Source organism: Bombina bombina, chromosome 1 (assembly GCF_027579735.1).
Source record: "Bombina bombina isolate aBomBom1 chromosome 1, aBomBom1.pri, whole genome shotgun sequence".
NCBI lineage: Eukaryota > Metazoa > Chordata > Amphibia > Anura > Bombinatoridae > Bombina > Bombina bombina.
The window spans coordinates 95,140,542-95,158,230 of NC_069499.1; the positions used below are offsets into that span (position 1 = coordinate 95,140,542).

At 40.5% G+C, this 17,689-nt stretch overlaps 1 protein-coding gene across 1 annotated transcript in view; it reads right to left on the reverse strand.

The window, feature by feature from the left end:
- Window positions 1-17,689, reverse strand: part of UNC79 (unc-79 homolog, NALCN channel complex subunit) — a 538,284-nt gene that overhangs the window by 178,666 nt on the left and 341,929 nt on the right. Inside the window, exon 39 of the mRNA XM_053710079.1 lies at window positions 9,330-9,451. Within this exon, the coding sequence (XP_053566054.1) occupies window positions 9,330-9,451 (122 nt within the window). The remainder of the gene's footprint in view (window positions 1-9,329; window positions 9,452-17,689) is intronic.

A 17,689-nucleotide genomic window follows, 5' to 3' on the forward strand; every position in this document is an offset into this window, starting at 1 on the left:
GAATCCCCAATCCCCTACCCTCAGCAACCCTTTTCCTATGTGATTTATTTTCTGATGACCCCTGACATCTCTTGAGGGATAAGATATAAACTACACCTCAACCTCATGTCAGTTTTAACTTTTAAAAAGCATGTTTCCCTTCAGTAAACATACTCTATACAAAGCAGAGGTATCTACCAGCAGGAACCCAGGAAGAGATATACCACACAGCCCTGAGACAAGAGGGAATGGAGGAAATGAGAGCAGGGAGGAGGGGAGACTACAAAGAAGAACAGACCAGCTAGCTACTGTTTGAGTGTGGACAGCTTTAGATCGCTAAAGCACTGACAGCAATATATCAGACAGTTACAGCAAACTCCAGCATTACCTCGTCCAAGCTCCACCCAATGAATTCCTGCAGCATCACCAGTGTAAAAAGATTCCGTGCAGGCTGTACATTCCAACACACTACTGAGTAGCATTTGCTATAATGCAGTCAGTGTTAATAAAGACATTACATTTTTTAATGCAGTGATCGTCACTATGTGCAATTGTGCAGGTTCACACACTACAGAAGTCTGTGAACCTGCACAATTGCACATAGTGACGATCACTGCATTAAAAAATGTAATGTCTTTATTAACACTGACTGCATTATAGCAAATGCTACTCAGTAGTGTAACAGTACCGAGTAGCATTTGCTATAACACAGTCAGTGTTAATAAAGACTAATTACATTTTTTATTGCACTGCAGTCTTAATTAGAGGAGGTCAGGACTGGAGGATGACAAAGGAGGGTTTACAGAAATCTATTCTGAGCCCAGTGTTGGATGTCTGGAGCAAAACACACGCTGAGCCTGTCAGTTGGTGAGAGTACTCTCTATTACCAAGAGTTAGTATGAACAGTTTAAATTCAAATTCAACACTGAGCTGTGACACAGGCTTAGCAGCGGCAGCCCTGCATAAAATTTCAAAATACTAATCTATGCTTGCTATCGCTATGTAAAGTCACTACTGACACTCCTCCTCACTCTAGTACCCGGTACCGTGACTCACTGCACTGACTTTCTTAGTGACTAAAAGTAACTACTACTGACTTAAACTTAATACTGTAATTAATAATCACTATCACTGACTAAGTAGTAGCTGTACTAGTACTCACTCAAAAAATGCAGACAAGTTGACTTTGCTGGATACTCCTCCTCGCGACTCACTCTGAGAGATCACAGAAGTGTGACAGTGACAGCCAGGAGGAACTGGGACAGTGTGACAGAGTGAGATCTCCCACATGGCTGGCTCCTAGCTTTTCTCTACAGCGCACGCAGCAGAAGCTCCCTCCTTACAGTCTGGCTCTGCTCTTCCTGTCAAGGCGCCAAATATGACGTCACTCCCTCAGCCCGCCGAGTCAGCCCAAGACCAGCAGGCAGTCACGCCTCCCCTGCAGCGCTGATGCTGCTGATTGGATCTAAATGAAGCTCCATCATAGAGGCCATTTTGAGAACCGCCTCTATTGGAGCATGTATTGGGCACGGTAAGCCACCACTGGGTGGCGCTTAGCTCAAAGTGAGCTCAGAACATATGTTAGCATCCAGGTTGCGCAATCATGGAGGGCAGCGGTACAGCTCACAGCCTCCTTATTGCGCAACATGGATGTCAGTGTTGGAATCACAGCATCGGGTGGCTGGGGGGGGTACCTAGGGGGGCGTGGCCAAAAAAAAATGGAAAACATATATATTATTTTAATTATTATTATTTTTTTATTAATCAGAAATAAAAACTTCTTTCCTCTGATTTGACAGGGGAGGCAGTGCCTCCCCTGCCTCCTATCACTGCACGTCACTGTCTGCCGCTCCGTACACCGCCGCAACCTACGTTATCCCTATGTACCCCTAATCTGCTGCCTCTAACACCGCCGACCCCATATTATATTTATTAACCCCTAATCTGCCGCCCCCAACGTCGCCTCCACCTACCTACAATTATTAACCCCTAATCTGCCGACCGGACCTCACCGCTACTCTAATAAATGTATTAACCCCTAAAGCTAAGTCTAACCCTAACTCTAACACCCCCCTAAGTTAAATATAATTTAAATCTAACGAAATAAATTAACTCTTATTAAATAAATTATTCCTATTTTAGGATTAATATTTATTTTACAGGCAACTTTGTATTTATTTTAGCCAGGTACAATAGCTATTAAATAGTTAATAACTATTTAATAGTTACCTAGTTAAAATAATTACAAAATTACCTGTAAAATAAATCCTAACCTAAGTTACAATTAAACCTAACACTACACTATCAATAAATTAATTAAATAAAATACCTACAATTATCTACAATTAAACCTAACACTACACTATCAATAAATTAACTAAATACAATACCTACAAATAAATACAATTAAATAAACTAACTAAAGTACAAAAAATAAAAAAGAACTAAGTTACAAAAAAAAAATATTTAGAAACATTAGAAAAATATTACAACAATTTTAAGCTAATTACACCTACTCTAAGCCCCCTAATAAAATAACAAAGCCCCCCAAAATAAAAAAATGACCTACCCTATTCTAAAATTAAAATAGAAAAGCTCTTTTACCTTACCAGCCCTTAAAAGGGCCTTTTGCGGGGCATGCCCCAAAGAAAACAGCTCTTTTGCCTGTAAAAATAAACACAATACCCCCCCCAACATTACAACCCACCACCCACATACCCCTAATCTAACCCAAACACCCCTTAAATAAACCTAACACTAAGCCCCTGAAGATCTTCCTACCTTATCTTCACCACGCCGGGTATCACCGATCCATCCAGGCTCCGATGTCTTGCTCCAAGCCCAAGCGGGGGCTGAAGACGTCCATCCTCCGGCTGAAGTCTTGATCCAAGCGGCGAATGAAGAAGTCCATCATCGGGCAGAAGTCTTCATCCTATCCGGGCAGAAGACGAGATCCGGACCGGTAGACATCTTCATCCAAGCGGCATCTTCTATCTTCTTCCATCCGATGACGAGCAGCTCCATCTTCAAGACCTCCGGCGCGGATCCATCCTCTTCTTCCGACGTCCTAAAACAGAATGAAGGTTCCTTTAAGGGACGTCATCCAAGATGGCGTCCCTCGAATACCGATTGGCTGATAGGATTCTATCAGCCAATCGGAATTAAGGTAGGAAAATTCTGATTGGCTGATGGAATCAGCCAATCAGATTCAAGTTCAATCCGATTGGCTGATCCAATCCAATCAGAATTTTCCCTTAAAGGAACCTTCATTCGTCGTCTAGTCATCGGAAGAAGAGGATGGATCCGCGCCGGAGGTCTTGAAGATGGAGCCGCTCGTCGTGGGATGGAAGAACATAGAAGATGCCGCTTGGATGAAGATGTCTACCGGTCCGGATCTCCTCTTCTGCCCGGATAGGATGAAGACTTCTGCCCGATGATGGACTTCTTCATTCGCCACTTGGATCAAGACTTCAGCCGGAGGATGGACGTCTTCAGCCCCCGCTTGGGCTTGGATCAAGACATCGGAGCCTGGACGGATCAGTGATACCCGGCGTGGTGAAGATAAGGTAGGAAGATCTTCAGGGGCTTAGTGTTAGGTTTATTTAAGGGGGGTTTGGGTTAGATTAGGGGTATGTGGGTGGTGGGTTGTAATGTTGGGGGGGGTATTGTATGTTTTTTTTTCCAGGCAAAAGAGCTGTTTTCTTTGGGGCATGCCCCGCAAAAGGCCCTTTTAAGGGCTGGTAAGGTAAAAGAGCTTTTCTAATTTTATTTTAGAATAGGGTAGGGCATTTTTTTAATTTGGGGGGCTTTGTTATTTTATTAGGGGGCTTAGAGTAGGTGTAATTAGCTTAAAATTGTTGTAATATTTTTCTAATGTTTCTAAATATTTTTTTTTTGTAATTTAGTTCTTTTTTATTTTTTGTACTTTAGTTAGTTTATTTAATTGTATTTATTTGTAGGTATTGTATTTAATTAATTTATTGATAGTGTAGTGTTAGGTTTAATTGTAGATAATTGTAGGTATTTTATTTAATTAATTTATTGATAGTGTAGTGTTAGGTTTAATTGTAACTTAGGTTAGGATTTATTTTACAGGTAATTTTGTAATTATTTGAACTAGGTAACTATTAAATAGTTATTAACTATTTAATAGCTATTGTACCTTGTTAAAATAAATACAAAGTTGCTTGTAAAATAAATATTAATCCTAAAATAGCTACAATATAATTATAATTTATATTGTAGCTATATTAGGATTTATTTTACAGGTAAGTATTTAGCTTTCAATAGGAATAATTTATTTAATAAGAGTTAATTTATTTCGTTAGATAAAAATTATATTTAATTTAGGGGGGTGTTAGTGTTAGGGTTAGACTTAGCTTTAGGGGTTAATACATTTAATAGAGTAGCGGCGAGGTCCAGTCGGCAGATTAGGGGTTAATACTTGAAGTTAGGTGTCGGTGATGTTAGGGAGGGCAGATTAGGGGTTAATACTATTTATTATAGGGTTATTGAGGCGGATTAGGGGTTAATAACTTTATTAGAGTAGCGGTGAGGTCCGGTCGGCAGATTAGGGGTTAATTATTGTAGGTAGGTGGCAGCGACGTTTTGGGGGGCAGATTAGGGGTTAATAAATATAATATAGGGGTCGGCGGTGTTAGGGGCAGCAGATTAGGGGTACATAAGAATAACATAGGTGGCGGCGCCGTGCGGTCGGCAGATTAGGGGTTAATAATTGTAGGTAGGTAGCAGCAACATTGGGGGGGCAGATTAGGGGTTAATAAATATAATATAGGGGTCGGCGGTGTTAGGGGCAGCAGATTAGGGGTTCATAGGTATGATGTAGGTGGCGGCGGTGTGCGGTCGGCAGATTAGGGGTTAAATTTTTTTATTATAGTGGCGGCGATGTGGGGGGACCTCGGTTTAGGGGTACATAGGTAGTTTATGGGTGTTAGTGTACTTTAGAGCACAGTAGTTAAGAGCTTTATGAACCGGCGTTAGCCCAGAAAGCTCTTAACTCCTGGCTTTTTTCTGCGGCTGGAGTTTTGTCGTTAGATTTCTAACGCTCACTTCAGCCAAGACTCTAAATACCAGCGTTAGAAAGATCCCATTGAAAAGATAGGATACGCAAATGGTGTAAGGGGATCTGCGGTATGGAAAAGTCGCGGCTGGAAAGTGAGCGTTAGACCCTTTCCTGACTGACTCTAAATACCAGCGGGCGGTAAAAACCAGCGTTAGGAGCCCCTAACGCTGGTTTTGATGGCTAACGCAGAACTCTAAATCTAGGCGTTAATATTCTCACACTGCAGAAAAAGGCACTTTGCTGTCGGAACTTCACTGCCTCGCCGATACTCTCACTATTCGGAGTCCTTGGGAGAGGCCATACTCCAGCCCACATGGAGACCAGTGAGAGGATCTGGACTCACTAAACGCTCCATACTATGTCCACTAACCCTCACTGCTATAGCTGCTCGATATGCTGTCTGCTGCTTACATCTTCAGGGAGCTGGATAACCTACTGGATGAATGCCAGGCTGCTTTTGAGCTAGCCCTAAAAATGGCCCTCCAGCCCGGAGAGGCAGACTCTGCAGAGCCAATGTCCAATAAAGATACCTCCATAGCAGCTTGTACTAGAAGTGATGCTCAGGGGCCCCAGCGTTTAATATCCATCTTACAGGACGAAAGTAGGGATGTAACTATAGACCCCGTAGAGGTAACCAGCCTGCTTGATGGGACGGATGCTGGGAGTGCAAAGAGAGATGCAGAGGGCCTCACTGCCTTCTTTACCAACTATAGAGCCACTGAGGGAGTGGATTATCCCATTCCAGTGATAAATTTGATCATGCTGAACTTTACAACCAAGATATACCCTTGGACAGGGACATCAGTATTTTACTGGGGACAATGTCTGATGGCCTCCTGTGAAATTACTGGGGGAATTAATCTACCCTGGCCATCGGGAGTCGAATAAATACTACAAAGGACGTGGTCACAGATGGTAATCAGTTCTTAAATGTAATAGTGGGAAAAATATTTATTTGTGTTTACATATCACACTCACATATTAAGCTCTCCAGAGTTCTCTGTACTCCCCATATTCCAGTTTCCTCTTGGGGACCAGGCCTCATATAGCTTGATATGACATACATTGATCACTCTATACAATTTATTGGCTTCAATATGCTATCACTAGAGGTCCAAAAGTAACCCCCTGTATAGGTTGGAGGCTTCAAAATATATGTGGCACAGTGTCCTTAAGCCAGATAAGGTAAATACTAGAATACCCCCCACCTACACCAAAGTTTACTGAAGTAAACAAAGGAAAATGTATCCTATAGCCCCCTATAGTCCTATCCCCCCATATCAATACTTTAGATGTTTTATGATAATTTCCGCATAATATTCCCCCCTCCCTTATATGACCTAACATGATGATAATAATACTGCATATCTATTCTCATATTTTAATCAGCTATGTAACATGCAGTAATACTATACCCTATTACTTATATTTCCAATGTTAATAGCCTCAAAGCGGCTTACACGAACAAGGAGAAACAGCTAAGGCATTCATGAGTAAAAGTATGATATAGATCTCATAATAGTCTCCCTTCTATATATCTTTAGAGGTAAAAATAAAGGAATACAATATATATATATCTCTAGGGATTAGAGAAAATCTTCGTACAGTGGCCTCCACCCAGTTTTAATACTTTTACCTTCCGGTAACTATAGCTCCCCTAAACCTAGCTTCACTCTCCCTAAATTTTTGTTTATTTGATAAACAGAGGAACGCAGATTTCAAGGAACCTTTCCCTTTAATTTTAAAATGACGTGTTCTACTCTTAAGAAGCAAGTATTTATATTGATAACTCTAGGTGGTATGGGACCTTATAATAATTGAATAATGCAATAATCTATTTGGATATTTTACTTCAGGTGTTAATAATATATAAAGAATATGTGACAATACTGATGATCTTACTCTAGTTTACTATGATGTCATAGTTTGTATCCCGTATTAAACATGCAGGATAATATGTTTGCCTATCACAAGTTACTAATTAGAGACAGCTATTCATCTATATACTCTTATATCACCTGATTCTTTTATATATAAACTATAATAAGCTTCTTTACCTCAATATTACCCCTTCCCCCCTATTTTTGATGGTTATATATACTATATAAACTAGATGTACAGGGAGTGCAGAATTATTAGGCAAGTTGTATTTTTGAGGATTAATTTTATTATTGAACAACAACCATGTTCTCAATGAACCCAAAAAACTCATTAATATCAAAGCTGAATATTTTTGGAAGTAGTTTTTAGTTTGTTTTTAGTTTTAGCTATTTTAGGGGGATATCTGTGTGTGCAGGTGACTATTACTGTGCATAATTATTAGGCAACTTAACAAAAAACAAATATATACCCATTTCAATTATTTATTTTTACCAGTGAAACCAATATAACATCTCAACATTCACAAATATACATTTCTGACATTCAAAAACAAAACAAAAACAAATCAGTGACCAATATAGCCACCTTTCTTTGCAAGGACACTCAAAAGCCTGCCATCCATGGATTCTGTCAGTGTTTTGATCTGTTCACCATCAACATTGCGTGCAGCAGCAACCACAGCCTCCCAGACACTGTTCAGAGAGGTGTACTATTTTCCCTCCTTGTAAATCTCACATTTGATGATGGACCACAGGTTCTCAATGGGGTTCAGATCAGGTGAACAAGGAGGCCATGTCATTAGATTTTCTTCTTTTATACCCTTTCTTGCCAGCCACGCTGTGGAGTACTTGGACGCGTGTGATGGAGCATTGTCCTGCATGAAAATCATGTTTTTCTTGAAGGATACAGACTTCTTCCTGTACCACTGCTTGAAGAAGGTGTCTTCCAGAAACTGACAGTAGGACTGGGAGTTGAGCTTGACTCCATCCTCAACCCGAAAAGGCCCCACAAGCTCATCTTTGATGATACCAGCCCAAACCAGTACTCCACCTCCACCTTGCTGGCGTCTGAGTCGGACTGGAGCTCTCTGCCCTTTACCAATCCAGCCACGGGCCCATCCATCTGGCCCATCAAGACTCACTCTCATTTCATCAGTCCATAAAACCTTAGAAAAATCAGTCTTGAGATATTTCTTGGCCTTTCAGCTTGTGTGTCTTGTTCAGTGGTGGTCGTCTTTCAGCCTTTCTTACCTTGGCCATGTCTCTGAGTATTGCACACCTTGTGCTTTTGGGCACTCCAGTGATGTTGCAGCTCTGAAATATGGCCAAACTGGTGGCAAGTGGCATCTTGGCAGCTGCACGCTTGATTTTTCTCAGTTCATGGGCAGTTATTTTGCGCCTTGGTTTTTCCACACGCTTCTTGCGACCCTGTTGACTATTTTGAATGAAACGCTTGATTGTTCGATGATCACGCTTCAGAAGCTTTGCAATTTTAAGAGTGCTACATCCCTCTGCAAGATATCTCACTATTTTTGACTTTTCTGAGCCTGTCAAGTCCTTCTTTTGACCCATTTTGCCAAAGGAAAGGAAGTTGCCTAATAATTATGCACACCTGATATAGGGTGTTGATGTCATTAGACCACACCCCTTCTCATTACAGAGATGCACATCACCTAATATGCTTAATTGGTAGTAGGCTTTCGAGCCTATACAGCTTGGAGTAAGACAACATGCATAAAGAGGATGATGTGGTCAAAATACTCATTTGCCTAATAATTCTGCACTCCCTGTATATGTCATATCTATGATTGATGTGTTTCAATAGTACTCAAAAGGTCTAAAAGTGACCTTATATTAATGTAACCCTCCTGTTATTCTTCATAGTAGATTTGTTAGAGGTCAAAAAATGGCCTCACTTTTGTTATGGAGGTGGAAAACTGAGGATTAGAATTTGATATTTTTTGTTCTATTGTACAGGTAATACTTAGATAGTTGGCTACATTATTGTATTCCACTTTATTTTGCATTTATGTACCTATTTGCTTATATGTCATTTCATTGCTATGGAACATATTGCCTGTATATTTTTGTTATCTCACAATGGGATTCCTGTATGTTTATTTTTAATCCTCAATAAAAATATTAAAAAAAAAAAAAAAAAAAATAGGGAACAATAAAAACAAGACAAATTTGTCAACTCTGAAATAGTGAGACACGGTTGCGAGACAAAATATTTCACAATGGCAGTAGAGTATGAGATTCACGTTATACCGATATAGATAAAAATCCTGTCTCTAGAACAACCTGGATTGCCCATGACCAGCCAATTGTTCACATCTGCAAGATCGCCAAGACACCATTTGTTCTGTCCAGCTAGACTACTTTACCATGAGCAAAACATGTGAACATTTCACACTTGTTCCCATTTGATGTGTGAGATGTCATGTTTTCAGCACCACTCATAACTATACTGCATGTTAATGGCTGGAACGCCCCCACTATCAAACAGCTGTAAAATATAGGTAAAGCAAGGTACAATGAATTTTAAACAGGATCGAGCTTTCAGTGAATGTCAACTCGGCAAAAGTTGAAAATCCAATTTTCACTTGGAATTTCTTTTAGCAAACCCAGTTCTTAGTTTTATCGGTGGGCTACATTTAATAAAATTTACAGATGTGGCGAGATTACGCCCTAAATTCATAGTCCCTCATGAAAAGTGACCAGTTGTAAGACTTCCTCATTCAGAATGAAGCTGCAAGGGCCAAAAGTTATGACTAGTTTTTAAATGCTCTCTATATTTTATTTATTTTTTTAATGAAAAGTTAAATTAAATGCACAGATGTGCAATTAGATTTTGAACATGAAAGGAAAAGCAACTGGTGAAAACTTGCTGATTTTCCTGTAAAAAGCCTGTGACCATGAAAAAAATAAAACAAACCTATCATAAATGTAAAAAAAATTAACACCTACTGTTTCAGTTACCACACAACATCAAACAACTTATATAGTATATATAGTGTCCTCCAATAATATTGGCACCCTTAGTAACTATGAGGAAATAAGGCTGTGAAAAATTGTCTTTATTGTTTAACCTTTTGATTTTTTTGTTAAAAAAAAAATACATAAAAATACTCTACTCTCACAGAAAATCAAACAATTGCAAACACAACACAGGTTTATCCAAAAAAAAAAAAGATCTTTGCTATATATATCTGTGGCACACAATTATTGGCACCACTATGAATTCATATGAGAAACATATATTTAAAGTATATTCCCACTGATATTTTACATGTTTTAGTACACCTGGGTGACTAGGAACAGGAAATTGTTCAACCATGACTTCCTGTTTTACAGGGGTATTAATATGAGGTAATATATAGGCCAAATTCCCTTAGTCATTCACAAAGGAATATAGCTGTGATGTGCGGCAAAAGGTTGTTGAACTTCACAAAATGGGAAGTGGCTATAAGAAAATAGTAAAAGCACTGAAAATTACCATTTCCACCAACAGGGTAATAATTAAGATGTTCCAGTCAACTGAATTTTTTTGTAATCAACCTGGAAGAGAACGCATGTCTATATTGTCTCAACGCATTGTGAAGAGAATAGTCTGAGTGGCCAAAATATCTCCAAGGATCACAGCTGGAGAATTGCAGAAGTTAGCTGCATCTTGGGGCCAGAAAGTCTCCAAAACTACAATCCGACGTCACCTACATCACCACAAGTTTTTTGGAAGGGTTAAAAAAAAAACTCTACTCTCATCCAAAAACAAACTCAAGTGTTTTCAGTTTTCCAGACACTACTGGAACTTCAAATGGGATCTGGCTCTATATTCAGATGAAACTAAAATAGAGCTTTTTGGCAATAAACACCAGAGGTGGGTTTGGCACACACAGAGAGGTAGCCATATGTTAAAATACCTCATGCCCATGGTTAAATATGGTGGTGGCTCTTTATGGTTTTGAGGCTGTTTTTTCTGCCAGAGGACCTGGACATTTTGTTAGGATACATGGTATCATGGACACATGACTGCCTCTACCATAAAGTTTAAAATGGGCTGTGGTTGGATCTTCCAGCAGGTCAATGAGCCAAAACATACATCAAAATCAACACAAAAATGGTTTACTGACCACAAAATCAAGGTCCTGCCATGGCCATCCCAGTCACCTGACTTTAACCCAATTGAAAACCCGTGGGGTGAACTGAAGAGGAGAGTCCACCAAACTTGAAATTTGAGAAGTTCTGGAGAGATTCTGTATGAAGGAATGGCCTCAGATCCCTTGCCATAAATTCTTCAACCTCATCAGGCATCATAGGAGAAGGCTCAGAGCTGTTATCTAGTCAAAGGGAGGTAGCACAGAGTATTGACTAAAAGGGTGCCAATAATTGTGCCACACATATATTATTTTTTGGGGGGGATAAACCTGTGTTGTGTTTGCAATTGTTTAATATCCATGAGAGCAAAGTACATTTGTGTATTTTTTGAACAAACTATCAAAAAACAGAATTTATGTTTACCTGATAAATTTCTTTCTCCTACGGTGTATCCGGTCCACGGCTTCATCCTTACTTGTGGGATATTCTCTTCCCCTACAGGAAGTGGCAAAGAGAGCACACAGCAGAGCTGTCCATATAGCTCCCCTCAGGCTCCGCCCCCCCCCAGTCATTCGACCGACGTTTAGGAGAAAAAGGAGAACCATAAGGTGCAGTGGTGACTGTAGTTTACAAAAAATAAATTTAAACCTGACCAAAATGCCAGGGCGGGCCGTGGACCGGATACACCGTAGGAGAAAGAAATTTATCAGGTAAACATAAATTCTGTTTTCTCCTACATTGGTGTATCCGGTCCACGGCTTCATCCTTACTTGTGGGAACCAATACCAAAGCTTTAGGACACGGATGAAGGGAGGGAACAAGTCAGGTAACCTAAACGGAAGGCACCACTGCTTGCAAAACCTTTCTCCCAAAAATAGCCTCCGAAGAAGCAAAAGTATCGAATTTGTAAAATTTGGCAAACGTATGCAGTGAAGACCAAGTCGCTGCCTTACAAATCTGTTCAACAGAAGCCTCATTCTTGGAAGCCCATGTGGAAGCCACAGCTCTAGTAGAGTGAGCTGTAATTCGTTCAGGAGGCTGCCTTCCAGCAGTCTCATAAGCCAACCGGATGATGCTTTTCAGCCAGAAAGACAGAGAGGTCGCAGTCGCCTTTTGACTTCTCCTCTTGCCAGAATAGACGACAAACAAGGACGATGTTTGTCTGAAGTCTTTAGTTGCTTTTAGATAAAACTTTAAAGCATGAACCCCATCAAGATGGTGTAACAGACGTTCCTTGTTAGAAACTGGATTAGGACACAGAGAAGGAACAACTATTTCCTGGTTGATATTCTTATTGGAAACCACTTTTGGAAGAAAACTAGGTTTGGTACGTAAAACGACCTTATCTGTATGAAACACCAGATAGGGTGAATTACACTGCAAAGCAGACAATTCAGAAACTCTTCTCGCAGAAGAAATAGCTACAAAAAAACAAAACTTTCCAAGATAGTAACTTAATATCTATGGAACGTAGAGGTTCAAACGGAACCCCTTGAAGAACTGAAAGAACTAAATTTAGACTCCATGGAGGAGCCACAGGTCTGTAGACAGGCTTGATTCTGACTAAAGCCTGTACAAACCCTGAATATCTGGCATGGCTGCCAGACGCTTGTGTAACCAAACAGACAGAGCAGATATCTGTCCCTTAAAAGAACTAGCTGACAGACCTTTCTCCAATCCTTCTTGGAGAAAAGATAGTATCCTTGGAATCCTAATCTTACTCCATGAGTAACCCTTGGATTCGCACCAGCAAAGATATTTCCGCCATATCTTATGGTAAATTTTCCTGGTGACATATTCACCAGGTCTGCATACCAAGTCCTGCGTGGCCACGCAGGAGCTATTAGAATTACCGAAGCCTTCTTCTGCTTGATCCTGGCTACTAGCCGGGGGAGAAGGGGAAACGGTGGAAAGACATAAGCTAGATTGAACGACCAAGGCGCTACTAAGGTATCTACCAATGTCGCCTTGGGATCCCTGGACCTGGACCCGTAACGTGTAGCTTTGAAGTTATGACGTGACGCCATCAGATCCAGATCTGTAATGCCCCATAGCTGGGTCAGCTGAGCAAAAAACCTCCGGGTGGAGTTCCCACTCCCCCGGATGGAAAGTCTGAAGACTCAGATAATCCGCTTCCCAGTTGTCCACTCCTGGGATGTGAATTGCTGATGGATGGCAGGAGTGATCCTCTGCCCATTTGATGATCTTGGATACCTCCCTCATCGCCAGGGAACTCCTTGTTCCCCCGATGATTGATGTACGCAACAGTCGTCAAGTTGTCCGACTGAAAACTGATGAATTTGTCCTCCGCTAGTTGAGGCCATGCCTGGAGCGCATTGAATATCGCTCTCAATTCCAAAATGTTTATCGGGAGAAGAAATTCTTCCCGAGACCATAGACCCTGAACCTTCAGGGACTTTTAGACCGCGCCCCAGCCTAAGAGGCTGGCGTCGGTCGTGACAATGATCCACTTCGGTCTTCGGAAACTCATTCCCTGAGACAGGTGATCCTGAGACAACCACCAGAGGAGTGAGTCTCTGGTTTGCTGGTCCATCTGAATCTGGGGAGAAAAATCTGCATAATCCCCATTTCATTGTTTGAGCATGCACAGTTGCAATGGTCTTAAATGAATTCGAGCAAAAGGAACCACGTCCATTGCCGCAACCATTAGTCCTGTTACCTCCATGCACTGAGCTATGGAGGGTTGAGGAATGGATTGAAGAACTCGACAAGTGTTCAAAAGTTTTAGTTTCCTGACCTCTGTCAGAAAGATTTTCATTTCTACCGAGTCTATTATTGTTCCCAGGAAGGGAATCCTTGTGAACGGGGACAGAGAACTTTTTTCTATGTTCACCTTCCACCCGTGAGACCTTAGAAAGGCTAGAACAATGTCCGTATGAGCCCTTGCTTTGTGAAAAGACGACGCCTGTATTAAATGTCGTCTAGTTAAGGTGCTACTGCAATGCCCCTTGGCCTTAGCACCGCTAGAAGGGACCCTAGCACCTTTGTGAAAATTCTCGGAGCAGTGGCCAATCCGAAGGGAAGAGCCACGAACTGGTAATCCGAATTGTTTCCATTTGGAATGATGGAACTCTGAGTAATTGGTCTAGGATCTTTAAATCCAGAATTGGCCTGAAAGTTCATTCCTTTTTGGGAACTTCAAATAGGTTTGAGTAAAATCCCAGTCCTTGTCCTGCTGTTGGAAATGGGTTTATCACTCCCATTTTTAAAAGGTACTCTACGCAATGTAAGAATGCCTGTCTCTCTATCTGGTCTAAAGATAAGCGAGACAAGTGGAACCTTCCCCTTGGAGGAAGGTCCTTGAATTCTAGAAGATACCCCTGAGAGACAATTTCTAGTGCCCAGGGGTCCGGAACATCTCTTGCCCAGGCCTGAGCAAAGAGAGAAAATCTGCCCCCTACTAGATCCGGTCCCGGATTGGGGGCTACCCCTTCATACTGTCTTGGTAGCAGCAGCAGGTTTTTTGGCCTGTTTACACTTGTTCCAGCCTTGCAATGGTTTCCATGCTGGTTTGGGCTGGGGTGCGTTACCCTCTTGCCTAGTGGCTGTAGAGGTAGAAGCCGGTCCGTTCCTGAAATTGCGAAAGGAACGAAAATTAGACTTATTTTTAACTTTGAAAGGTCTATCCTGTGGAAGGGCATGGCCCTTTCCCCCAGTGATATCTGAAATAATTTCTTTCAACTCTGGCCCGAATAGGGTCTTACCTTGAAAGGAATATTAAACAATTTTGTTTTGGACGACACATCCGCCGACCACGATTTTAGTCAAAGCGCTCTACGCGCCACTATTGCGAAACCAGAATTTTTCGCCGCTAATTTAGCTAACTGAAAAGCGGCATCTGTAATGAAAGAATTAGCCAACTTCAGGGCGTGAATTCTATCCATGACTTCATCCTAAGAAGTCTCCTTCTGGAGCGAGTTTTCTAATTGCTCAAACCAAAAAGCAGCTGCAGTGGTTACAGGAATAATGCAAGAAATTGGTTGAAGAAGAAATCCTTGTTGAACAAAAATTTTCTTAAATAAACCTTCTAATTTTTTATCCATAGGATCTTTGAAAGCGCCACTGTCTTCTATTGGTATAGTTGTGCGCTTAGCTAGCTTTGAAACTGACCCCTCTACCTTAGGGACCGTCTGCCACGCGTCCCTTCTGGGGTCAACAATGGGGAACATTTTCTTAAATATAGGAGGGGGAACAAAAGGTACACCTGGTTTCTCCCACTCCTTATTCACTATATCCGCCACCCTCTTAGGTATCGGAAACGCATCAGTGTGTACTGGGACCTCTAAGAATTTATCCATTTTACACAATTTTTCTGGGACCACCAAAGGGTCACAATCATCAAGAGTAGCCAGGACCTCCTTAAGTAGAGCGCGGAGGTGTTCTAGCTTAAATTTAAATGCTATGGTATCAGGCTCTGCCTGCTGAGAAACTTTTCCTGTGTCAGAAATTTCTCCCTCAGACAAGCCCTCCCTCACCGCCAAGTCAGATTGATGTGAGGGCACTACAGATAAATTATCCTCTGCATCTACTTGCTCATTTTCTGTATTTAAAACTGAGCAATCACGCTTCCTAGGAAAGCTGGCAGTTTGGATAAAAATGCTGCGATAGAATTATCCATTACTGCTGCTAACTGTTGCATAGTAATCGCAATTGGTGCGCTAGATGTACTGGGCATCGCCTGCGCGGGCATAGCTGGTGTTGACACATAAGGAGAGGAAAGCAAGCTATTTTCACTACCTTCAGCTAAAGAATCATCTTGGGCTATATTTTTAAGTGTGATTGTACTGTCCTTAAGCTGTTTGGACGCTATGGCACACTTCACACATAAATTTAATGGGGGAACCACCTTGGCCTTTGGAGATACAGAACATAGGCTATCTGAAGACTCAGACATGTTTAACAGACTTAAACAGAACTATAATGCAATAAAAATTATTTTTGACAAAAACGTTAATGTCTCTTTAAATAATAAAAAAGCACACTTTTTTTTACTGAAATATCAAAAAACCATGAAATAAACATCCGATTTTAATGAAATTTTCACCACAGAGTCTTAATGCTTTGAAAAGATTGCACACAAATTTTCAGATCAATTAACCCCTTAATGCACACTTTTTTACTGAAACATCAAAAAAACCATGAAATAAACATCCGATTTTAATGAAATTTTCACCACAGAGTCTTAATGCTTTGAAAAGATTGCACACAAATTTTCAGATCAATTAACCCCTTAATGCCAAAACCGGAGTTAATAACAGTTATTAACCAGTTAACACACTACAGTACTAGCCACAGATTTCACTGTAGCCTTTTACCTTCATTAGGGATTATTTTAGCAGGAAATAAGCCTCCCAGGAGTCTTTTATGATGCCTCTTGACTCCCCACATGAAGCTGCATGGATTGCCTAGGCAAAAACAACTGCACAATTTAGGCCTAAAGATGAGGCCTCCTCCCTCTTCATTCTAGAGTGGAGGGGCCTTTCTGACTAGATTTAGGTGTCCAAATAAGTGCCAGGCCGAAATTAAACCCCAAAAGTGTTTTAAAGTCTGAAAAAACACCTTATTTATAGTGAAAAACATGCTAAAAAGCAATCGATTTTAAAGCCCACAATAGTGTCAACCAGCATAGAGCCCTAAATATAAGCCATCATTTTATACAGAGTCTATTAGAAAAAAAAAATGGCTTAGCAATCCCAGAGGGAATTTCTGACAGTCTTCTAGCATTACATGGTCTTGTTAGAAACATGACTGATCATACCTGAAGCAGATAAGCCTGCAAACTGTTCCCCCCAACTGATGTTCTCTGGTTAACAGTCCTGCGTGGGAACAGCAATGGATTTTAGTTACTGGTGCTAAAATCATACTCCTCTCAACAGAAATCTTCATCACTTTCTGCTGTAGAGTAAATAGTACAAACCGGCACTATTTTAAAATAACAAACTCTTGATAGAAGAAATAAAAAACTACAACTAACACCACATACTCTTTACCACCCCCGTGGAGATGCTACTTGTTCAGAGCGGCAAAGAGAATGACTGGGGGGGCGGAGCCTGAGGGGAGCTATATGGACAGCTCTGCTGTGTGCTCTCTTTGCCACTTCCTGTAGGGGAAGAGAATATCCCACAAGTAAGGATGAAGCCGTGGACCGGATACACCAATGTAGGAGAAAGTTAAACAATAAAGGCATTTTTTTTACAGCCTTCCTTGCCTATTTACAAAGGGTGCCAATATTAGTGTATATATATATATATATATATATATATATATATACACAGTATATATATATATATATATATATATATATATATATATATATATATATTATAATTATATAAACACACACACATGTATACATATATATTCATTCAATCTATACATTTCTATGATGACAAATGTCCTAGTATTTTTGGAATAATTAAGAAAGAGATTATTAAATTACTTACTTACATTCATATTTACTTTTAAATCAAACAAACTACTGCTTATTCTTGCTAATATATCCCATCTACCTATTTTTTTTTTTTTTTTTTTTTTAACACAAGCTTTATTGAATGAACAAGAAGGGCAATAAAATACACACATTTTGTTATCATACAGTGCAAGTTAACAATTTTGCATCCGTCTTGCT